The sequence below is a fragment of the Nematolebias whitei genome, chromosome 6 (assembly GCF_014905685.2).
Source record: "Nematolebias whitei isolate Nwh7 chromosome 6, NemWhi1, whole genome shotgun sequence".
NCBI classification, from domain to species: Eukaryota; Metazoa; Chordata; class Actinopteri; order Cyprinodontiformes; family Rivulidae; genus Nematolebias; species Nematolebias whitei.
The window spans coordinates 7,957,234-7,967,634 of record NC_056503.1 but is presented as its reverse complement, the minus strand read 5'-3'; the positions used below and the strand labels follow the sequence as shown (position 1 = coordinate 7,967,634).

General features: G+C 39.7%; 1 protein-coding gene across 1 annotated transcript; it reads right to left on the bottom strand.

Moving 5' to 3' along the window:
* Positions 1-1,325: 1,325 nt before the first annotated feature.
* On the bottom strand, positions 1,326-10,095 carry LOC119411508 (SPRY domain-containing SOCS box protein 4-like). The gene is made up of 2 exons (XM_037678458.1): positions 9,334-10,095; positions 1,326-1,390 (listed from the first exon to the last, which is right to left on the bottom strand). The coding sequence occupies exons 1-2, from the start codon at positions 10,040-10,042 to the stop codon at positions 1,326-1,328; spliced, it is 774 nt and encodes a 257-aa protein (XP_037534386.1). The 5' UTR covers positions 10,043-10,095.
* Positions 10,096-10,401: the final 306 nt, after the last annotated feature.

The following is a 10,401-nucleotide window of genomic DNA, read 5'->3' as shown; positions in this document are numbered from 1 at the left end:
TGTTCCAGATTCTCTGAATCTTTTGATGATGTTATGCACGGTTGATGAAGACAACTTAAAAGTCTTTGCTATTTTACACTGGGTAACACCATTCTGGTATTGCTGCACTATCTTTCTGCGCAACAATGGTGGAATTGGTGATCCTCTTACCATCTTGGCTTCCGAGAGACACTGACACTCTGAGAAGCTCTTTTTATACCCAATCATGTTGTCAATTGACATAATTAGTGTTAATTGGTCTTCCAGCTGTTCGTTATATGCTCTATTTGTCTGTACAGCACTTTGGTTGGCCTTGTCGCTGTTTTAAGTGCTCTATAAATACAGTGGTATGGTATGGTAATTTCCTTTTTCCAGCCACTTATTACTACTTGGCCCAACTTTTTAGGGATTTGTTGACACTGTGAAATTTTGAATCAATATATTTTTCCTTTAAAATGTTACATTTACTCAGATTAAACTTTTGATCTGTCATCTATGTTATATTACGAATAAAATATTGACATTTACCATCTCCACATCATTGCATTCAGTTTTTATTCACAATTTGTTTAGTATCCCAACTATTTTGGAATCCGGTTTGTAGCTGGATACATATATATTAGGTATATTTGTGTTGGCTAGAGCCCATTAATTGTGGCGACCATCTTTAATTAGACTGACTTCAAAAGTTACATCAGTTACAGATCTAATGAACACTCACTAAATGTTTATTTATTATATTCTGTCAAGTGGTTCAAGAGATATTTTGCTAACCAACAAAAAGGGTCACCTACAAGTTAATGGTAAACGTTTAAGCACAAATCTTGAGCAATATTAGTTTGTGTTGTGAACGGCTCTCAGCTTCAACTACACCACATTTTAGCACATCATTTGTAAAACTGACTGAATTATAGCCTTTTCATGTTATCCAGGGTTGGTGGGCTGTGGTAGCCATCTTGAAGGGTGCAACTAAAAAAGTGAAGTTAAAGAGTTCATTCAATGAATATTTGGTGAAAGTTTCATTAAAAACCATCCAGTTGCTTATGAGATGTTTTGCTGACAGAATGTGCCATTTCTTAACTAGAAACACTACTATTGGTGAAGGACGTAAAGTTATTAGTTTTGAGGCAACAGAGCAAAAACATTTTCAAGAGGGCATGGAAGGATATTGCAGTAAATTATAGCATTAAAGCCAGAAGTGAAACTGTACACGTTACTTGAACAGCACACTTCACTGGTGCACGGCCCCCCATGAGGTATTGACCCTTGTGTTAGTTTTACATTATGACTGCAGTGTTGACAATAATTATGCCAACAACTCTTTCTGTAGCAGAGGTTTGGACTCGTCACAACAGGGACACAAACAGAGCCAAGAATGGCTCAGGTCCATTTAACAAGCCAGTGAGCATGACTGTGAAACAGCACAAACAAAAGCTTTATTAACAGCAACACAGCCATTAATACATCTGTGAGGTGTCTTCTGTGAGAAGTCAAAATGTGAGCTCTGAGATGGGTCCATCTGTCCAACAAAACATTTGTGCAACAAAGATTACTCACAACTCACAATTATGAGAGAGAGACAAAGACTGTCACTGACCGCTATTCCTCTCCACAGTCTATTAAAAGTGCACCACATTACCATAAACTGACGACTCAGCTGAAAACATATGAAGGAAATACAGAACATCCAGTCTGAGGAGTGTGCATGAATCCAGGTTGGAGCAGAACAAGCCTGTGAAATAACCTCAGGCACTACTGTGGGTAGAAACTGCTGTCTTTGTGGCTGCATGACCACTGAATGATAGATTCAGCTTACAGGAAACATGAGATGGTCTAAAATCAGGTTTGGACTAGAATCCATATCAAATGACTGAACAATATTTCAAATACATAAAAATTGTAAAGAAATGTTTTAGTACTCTTGTTTACGTTTTGCTTGAAGATGTTCTTTGCATGCGATGGTGAACTTGTTTGGCATGGTAGTGAAGTGGTTGACTGTGTCGTCTCACAGCAAGAAAGTGGCAAGTTTGTCTCCTAGCCTTTATATATGGAGTTTGCATGCTTTTCCTGTACATGCTTGGGTTTTCACAGCAACTCTGGTTCCCTCCCACAGACCAAAAATATGCATTTTAGGGTAACTGGTAACTAAAAATGATCCCTAGGTGTGAGTTTGTCTCTGTGTGGCTTTCTGACAGACTTGCAACCAGTCCAGGGTGTACCGTGCCTTTTGGACAATGACCGTTGATGATAGGCACCAAAAGCAAAAAAGCTCAACAAAAAAAAAGCATGGCAGCACTGATGGTTTGTCAAGTGACATTTAAAGAACAGACAAAATTAAGAAATCCAGCAGCTGACAGAGCATAGATAATCCTCTGTTGGGATTTATTAGACTGCCTGAAATGTCTGAGGGCACCTCGGGGTGGCAGAGTGAATTCATTATTAACCACATCAACAAGCTCCAACCAGAAATATAAGAAAGAGTAACTGATGTGTAGATTGAGACTGTTCAACTAATGATGTTTCTGTGCAACTGGTGAAATACTTGACATGTCAACAGCATGGCATTAGTCCAACGTATTTTCCCTGAACTGGGAAGGCAAGCCAATGCACTAGCGCAGTAGATTACAAATTGGTAGGACAATGGCTAAGTATGAAAATAAACATAAAAAAGATTATCCATATCTACCGTACATGAAATGGTTCAGTTTGAAAGAGTTTACACTAGTAGTTTAGTAGTACTGATGTGCAATTCAGAAATGCTGATCCACACAATGAAAAGGAAGCACTTGGCAGAATCCGCCAAAACGAAAGATGGAGTTACATGATTGACCTATATTAGGCTGCCAGAGATTTGTGTAGGTAAACAAATATAGCAGAATAGGACAAGTTTGAAATGTCAAAAAGGACATGACCTATATTCAGTCACTTTGGCTATGTCTGTATTTAAAAAAATGCACTTGGCAGATGGCATCCAGTAATAAATTTGTTTACAAATTTTTCATGCAAGAACACATGAACTAGCAATGAGAAAAATATATAGTGAGGATTGTGTTTCTTTATGAATTTTTTGACCAAACTTAATGACTCCTTTCACTCTGCTCTCGTGAAGGGGCCACAATAACACATCCATTATTTGTCCTCATTGGAAAAAAGCCTACTAGCATAGATGTACTTTGATGCAAGAAGTTACTTTGTTTACTATCACAACAGCCTGAAATATGGACAGTTTCCATGGAAACCAGAATCCTCATATTATACAAATAGAGTGTGTAAAGTCACAGATGTACATTAGACATTATAAAGGTTGCACATTTCTGAGTGATGCCTTAGATGTACAGATTATCTGTGGATCTGGTGGGAAAAAATATCAAAATAGTGAACAAATAATCTAATGCTACATATTTTGTTAAAATGTCATCAAAAAATTTAATTCAGCTTAAAATATATATTTTTAGTTTTACAAAACTGAGAAGATGTGCTTTAATTGTATTTCAACTCCAGTTCATGTTAGGTTAATTGTCCACCCCAGCATTGCATCCCACATACTGGCCTGCATTTGTAACTTGGAAAAGTAATTATCACCTCTTGTGTATTGGAAATGAAAAACAGCTACTTTGAGTAAAGCTAACACACAATAGCACCTCTTGGCACTGCTCTCCTGAGGATGGTGGTGTTCAGAGGATTCTGCTCACTGAAAACCAGCCAATTGCTGCTAGCACATGTCTCCATGGTAAGGGTTGCCTGGGGCAACAAATGGCACTGTCAAACAAATTGATGAGCACCAATGGGAGGTACATGCTGGATGTACACAATCTATCAAATGTTTCAATTGACTTTCAGCACTGGTAAGTATTCTCTGATGTAGTTAACAGCTATTTTAGTTGTGTTCACTTTAAATAATAAACAAAACAACAACAAAAACTTGTAGCCAAAACATGTAGTACCAGTTTGAACTCCATTAACAGTCAAGTGCAAGCATTTGACAAGCCTAGTGTAGTCTGTCAAGATCTGCTTTTAGTGAATATTACTGATTTACCAATGTGTACAGTAAATTGCATCCTGCGTTATCAGACAATGTTGGGGAGAAATACAACTCTAGGGTAGACATGTCAGCCAGCAGGACTTTTTCCCCATGTCCAAAGGAACTCTGTGGGGGACCAACTGCCCTCCCAAACAAGACTGGTCCTAGGTGACTGGCTCCACAAAGAATGATTCATAATACTGTATGGTAAAAAATAAATAAAAAGAAGGAGCTTAATGTCTAACACCCAGATGTTGGTTACCAGTACTAGGGTCCCACCCTGGAGCGAAGCCTTAAGGTGGGTTTTTTCAGCATCTAGTAATCAGGCCCTTTACCCATGGGGATCGGTCAGCTCTGTCCGAATGAGTTACATAAGTTTATCTTTCTGTGGGCCTTCTACCTGCAAGGAGGGATCATTCAGGTTGGGTGCATCGTAATATGGGCAGTAGCAGAAGGCAGGGGTCTGGGCACTTCTACCCTAGCATACTGAAGGGGCTCCTGGGACATGTAATGTCACCTTTCTGCTGGGGAAGCTGCCTGAGTGTGTGTGAGGATGAGTGGTTCCAACTACTGTAGATAGTCTGGCTCACCTCAATGTACTGCATGGGTTCTGGAACCAATCTCTTAGAGAAAGGGCTGGACCTTTTTTCCCCCCGGAGTTGCATATGGTGAGATGTGCTGAACTGGTGTGGGCCTGCTTATAGTCCCCCAGTTTGCCACCTTAGCATTGGAGTTTACCCAATAGATGAGTCTTGCTCCTTTGCATTTTCAGTTGGGGCCCAGGTTTAAATGTTGCTTGTGTCTTATGTGCTGAATGCAAGTTTGATGCTCTGATTGGATGAGTTATGTTGCTACTCACCAGTCAGTCCCTTTATAAATGGTCTGGTTTGCATTGCTGCCAGCAAATCAGACCTCTTCAGCATAAGATTCGGACTATGCCAGGACTGCCTGTTGTCACAGATTTTGTTCATAATTTTTATGGACAGAATTTCTAGGTGTCCAGGGGTCCTGTTCTGTGGCTTCAGGATTCAATCTCAGTTATTTGCAGAAGAAGGGGTCCTGTGGTGCCAATTCTCACTGGAGCAGTTCACAGCAGATTGTGAAGCAGATGGAATAAAGATCAGGACCTCCAAATGAGGCCATAGTCCTCAGTTGAAGAAAGTTGGCAGTGAGATGCTGCCTCAAGTGGAGGAGTTAAAGTATGCCAGGGGTTTGCTCATGAGTGAGGAAAGAATGGGAATTGACAAATCGGTGTGTCTTCTGCATATTGCATACTCTATACCAGTTTATTGTGTTTAAGAGGGAGCTGAGCTTTCAGTCAAAACTTTCTGTGTCTATCAATCTGCATCCCTACCCTCACTTATGGTCACAAACACTGGGTAGTGACAGAACGAACAAGATGGTGGATGAAAGCAGTTGAAATTAACTTTCTCTGCAGACACTATTAGAGATAGGGTGGGAAGTTAAATTATCTGAGAGAGACCAAGTAGAACTGCTGCTGCTGCTGCTCCTCCAAATTAAGAGGAGCCAGTTGAGATGGCATCTGGTAAGAATGCCCCCAGGACACCTCCCAAGAAAGGTGTTCCAGGCATTTCCAACTTGGAGGAGACCCCAGGAAAGACCCAGGACATGTTGGAATGACCATACCTCCCAACTGGACTGGGAACCTCTTGAAGTCCTCTTGAAAAAGCTGGAAGGGATTGCTGTGAAGATATATGTCTGGGTCTTCCTGCTCAAGCTGTTGCCACCGCAACCCGAGTCTGCAACAAGCAGCAGATAATGGATGGATAGATGAAAGCTTGTTGCCTTTAAGTTTGAAGTACAGTGGGGCTCTTTGCACTTTTTATGTTTCCCTTTCCTTCAATCCATCATGGAACTGACAACGAGTACCAGTTCACCATCTTTAAAAGCTTGCATTCTTTCTGAAACTGCATAAGACCAGTTTCTGACACGATTATGACACACTAAAGAGAAGATGTGTGGGAAAGTGTGCTTAAAAAGGATGAGTGTCTAATGCCCTCGACACTCTTGCAGGCTGGCAAGTGGGAGTGCTAAGCTAACACTTAATTGAGAACAAAGCAGAGGAGTGGGGTAAACACTCTGAGATGCTGGCGCGTCAGTTTGTCTGCCCACAGTCAGGTGAGACAGCTTACAGCCAAGTGGTGATGGTTCCCTCCACTTTTTCCTACTTTCACACTTGCAGCTCAGTGGATTTCTGTGGTTATGTGCACACTGCACAGATATTAGCTCAATATGAGCAATAACACAACCTAGTTATGCCCAAACTAGAGCTAAGGAAGGGACAGATGAAATTTTTAGAGCATATTCCAATTTGCTTTTCCTTTAACTCACCCTTTGCTCTCCACTTTTATTACGAGAGATGTCATGAGGTACCAGACTCAGGTAGAAGCTTCCAGACATCTTTACTTAAGACATTAGCATAACTCTTGGGGCTGTCTAACCCAGAAAAAAAACAACAAAAAAAAAACGCTGTTGTGTGTCACCCTTTAAGCATGGACACATCTTTAGTCATAAATTATTGTTCACAAACAAATGGAGTGGAGAATCAGAATCAGAAATGGACAGAAGCAGATATTTTCCTGTTAAAGTTTAATTTAATATTAATGACAAATTATTTATTCCAATTCAGACTACTGGATAAAATATTAAACTCATAAAATGTTGTACAATTTCACAGTTTTGTACGGCCCTATGAAATCATTTTGTCCGAAATTCTGTTTTAATTTTTCCAAGTCAAATGTTTAATAATGTAACATTTTTTCACCCAAAAGTGTCTCTTATAGGGTGGGATAATAAAATTTTGATTATTGAATGGGAAGACATCCATAATTTTATGAATATTGAATGATTAAAAAAAGTTTTGCTTAAACAAAACATTCAGTGATTTAGTTTAAAAATTTGCCTGTAAATAAAAAAAAAACCTTCCACTGTTTTTGTAAAATAAGATTTCTCACATTTGCTTCACAAGAGAGGAAAATAAATTGGTTTTATAAAAGGAACACTTCCTGCATGAACCTAAAATTCCCTCAAAATTACCTTATTACTGGTAATATTGTCTAACTTTTTTGTAAATTGATCTGACCCATATGATGGTGATAACAGTTTAGGATTTCCTCTAAAATTAACTGGACACCTTTCAGCTGTTCAGCATGTAGTGTTGAAGTTTACCCGGGGAATAATTGTGTTTGGAAATGTTTAATGTAAACCGGCATTTTGGTATTTTTACATCAATATTTGGTTCTACATTTATGACTGTCAAGTAGGGGTGGGCGATATGGCTGAGTGGTTAGAGAAGTTGTCCTCCAATGTGAGAGTTGGGGGGTTCAAATCCACCAGCAGTCACATGCGTCCCTGGGCAAGACACTGAACCCCTCATTGCCTCTGATGCGTGTCCCATCAGTGTCTGAATGTGATCTAAAGCACTGACTAGTCTCTTTAGAATGATTTGTTCAATTAGCTTTGTAGAGATCTAGTAGAGTGCTGTGTGAATGGGTAAATGAGGACACAGATTGTAGTATAAAGCGCTTTGAATATCTTGAAATAAGATAGAAAGGGGCTATATAAGTACAGTCCATTTATATTTTCCCAGGCAAGCTTTTTTTTTTAAACCGGTATTATCGTGAACGATATATGGCCCAGCCCTACTGTCAAATGTTTAATAAACACACATCAGTTCTTCTGCTGCATTTTATGTGGAAGAGAGTCGACGGCTCGGCGTTTTGCGCATGCGTCCGAATACAACAACACTACGGCAAGCCGGCTGTAGTTAGCTTGTAGCTTCGCTACTTAGCTCTCAAAGAAAAGACTAACGCCACTTGCGCACAGTTTTCAACAAAAAAAAAGTAACGATTAAATCTGACAGCTCTGATTTTACATCAGACAGCATTACTGCGGTTAGCCGGTAAAGACAGATATCTATTGTAGGCTAAATTTCTATCGTTTCTACCGTATACCGTATATATCACGCATTCCTAGTGGACAATAGAGAAATAATTTTAATAATGATTAATTTTTTGTTTGTTTTGTCAATTATACAATTTTTTGATGACCAGGACCAAAAATCTAATTTGAAACTACAAACTGAGTTTTTGTACAGATCCAATAGCAACCAGTCATACTCAAGTAAAATGAAAGTCAACCATTCTTCAGTTATAGCATTACACATAAAAAAAAAAAAGATTTGTTCCTAACTAGGTTCTAACAAACAAATAGCAAAACTAAAATAGGAAAAGGTCTACATATTTAAAAAAACAAAACAAAACTGTGCAGAATGGGTAAAAGTATTTGCAGTGTAAGGTATTGTTTACCAGTATTTATTATCATTTCAGTTTTGTTTAAAATTAGGCCTGTCACAATAACAAATTTTGCTAGGCGATTAATTGTCTCAGAAATTGTTGCGATAAATGATACTATTGTTTGAAATTTGACAATAATTAGTAATTATTATCAAATTTATGAAGAAATTATTGGTTAATTTGTTTTGAGTGTGGTACCTTTTTTGACCACAGGATGGCAGTATAAGACCGTTTGAACTGAAGGATGGATAGCGAGGGTCCGAGCAGTGTGTCTTTAAGAAGAATGGGAGGGAAGCCCCTTGACGTGACACAGGCTGTCTCTCTTTCCTTTTGTTCAATTCTCAAGATGACTGATGCTTGGTGTGGTTTAAGCTCTTTAGCATAGCATTTTTCACACAAAGTTTTAAATAAAAACAGTAAACAAGTTCTCGGTTTCTTTTTGCAGAGAAAAACAACTTTTTAAACAAGGCACAGGTTTTAATTGTGAATTTTGGAGCTTCGACAACATGGAGGTTTTTCCCCAAGGTTGGTCTGTTAGCTTAGCTTCTCAGCTTAGCTGATTTTAACAATACAAAAACACGATTCTGGATGGTTAAAATGGATTTTAAAGATAATGGAGGGGTCAGTGAAAAGCACCAGAGTTGAGCTTTTTGTCATCCAGTGACTTCAGTAGAAAGAGAGAGATAACGCCGATAAATAAAAATGAGGTAGATAATTTTCATTTATCATACAATTAATTGATTTATTGTTTATCACGACAGGCCTACTTAAAACTGAAATCTGTGTTGTATCCATCCATCCATTATCTTCCGCTTGTAGAATAATTAGAAAGGGAAATAAATTTACAGAGATTCTTAACAATTTGCCAACACAAGTTAGCAACAGCCAAAGTGCTTTACTTAATAAAAAAATAAAAAAATCTCATCATCTTCAAAACCAATTTACAGAACCAGCTAACAGTAACTTATAAAATATAATGCCATTGTCAGTGTGTGTGTGTGTTAGTTTTACACTTACGATCTAATCCATTGACATAGCGGATCGACACTTCACAGTGACCCCACACAGCACTGACGATGGGATACAATCTCTTGCCCTTTAGGCCTCTGAAAGCCACTCCCAGATACTGTCCATCCACCATGAAGCTCAGAGTCCCTTCATCCATGTCCAATATTACTGTCAGACAGTCCGGGAGCACGAAGGACTCATCTGACTGCAGGAAAGACGGGTAAGTGGGTGCCAATGTGGAATCAGGTCTGTTCTTTCCGTCATGGTAAAGTCTGTTCCGACCCAGGTCCCAGCCCCAGGACTCGGAGTCTGAACCCACCAGGGCTGTATAGCCCACCGAGTGTAAAGGTGCTTCAGCAGTGGCCACCCCAACAACAGCATGAGTGCCTCGTTGTCTGGCTGGCCAGTGAATCCTCCATACATGGAGGCCTCTGGTGTAGCCCACCCTTCCTCGGATACAGTCTGTGCTCTGTGCAACAGGGTGCCGATGAAACGTAAGCTTGTCATCCTCCTTGACAAAGACATTGAGTGATCGGTCATCAGGGTTCCAGGCATGGCCAAGTTGCATCTCAGTGCTGGCTGAAGGCATGTCTAACAGTAGGTCTAACCTAGTGGGCCGACAGAAATCTGGACCCCTTAGTTCACGCCGCACTGGTCGGTACGAGGGCTCCCCACGTACATCAACTGACTTTATGCTGCCCGAGATCTTCTGGCCCATTATTTAGTAGATCCAAGGGAGAAGGGGGCAGAGGGGATGGAGTAGGATGGACCAAGGGTGGCAACCAAGGGCCAGAAGGTTTTTACGTTACCTCATGAGTGCACCATATAACGGTCTGTCTTGTGTGGGAAGACGGTAAACGACATACACATAGTCTTCAGCTGAGATGGACCGCACTCCTGAAACACATAAACAACATCATGATTTAACAGTTGTTTTCCCCAGACTTTCTCAAAACAGGCATTGTTTTGTATTTACCCTGTAAAATAAAGCAGATGAAGCAATGTATACGTATCTTTGGATAACTTCAGAATTATTCAAATTGCTTCCACGAGTAAAACTTCTTTATTTTCCAAACT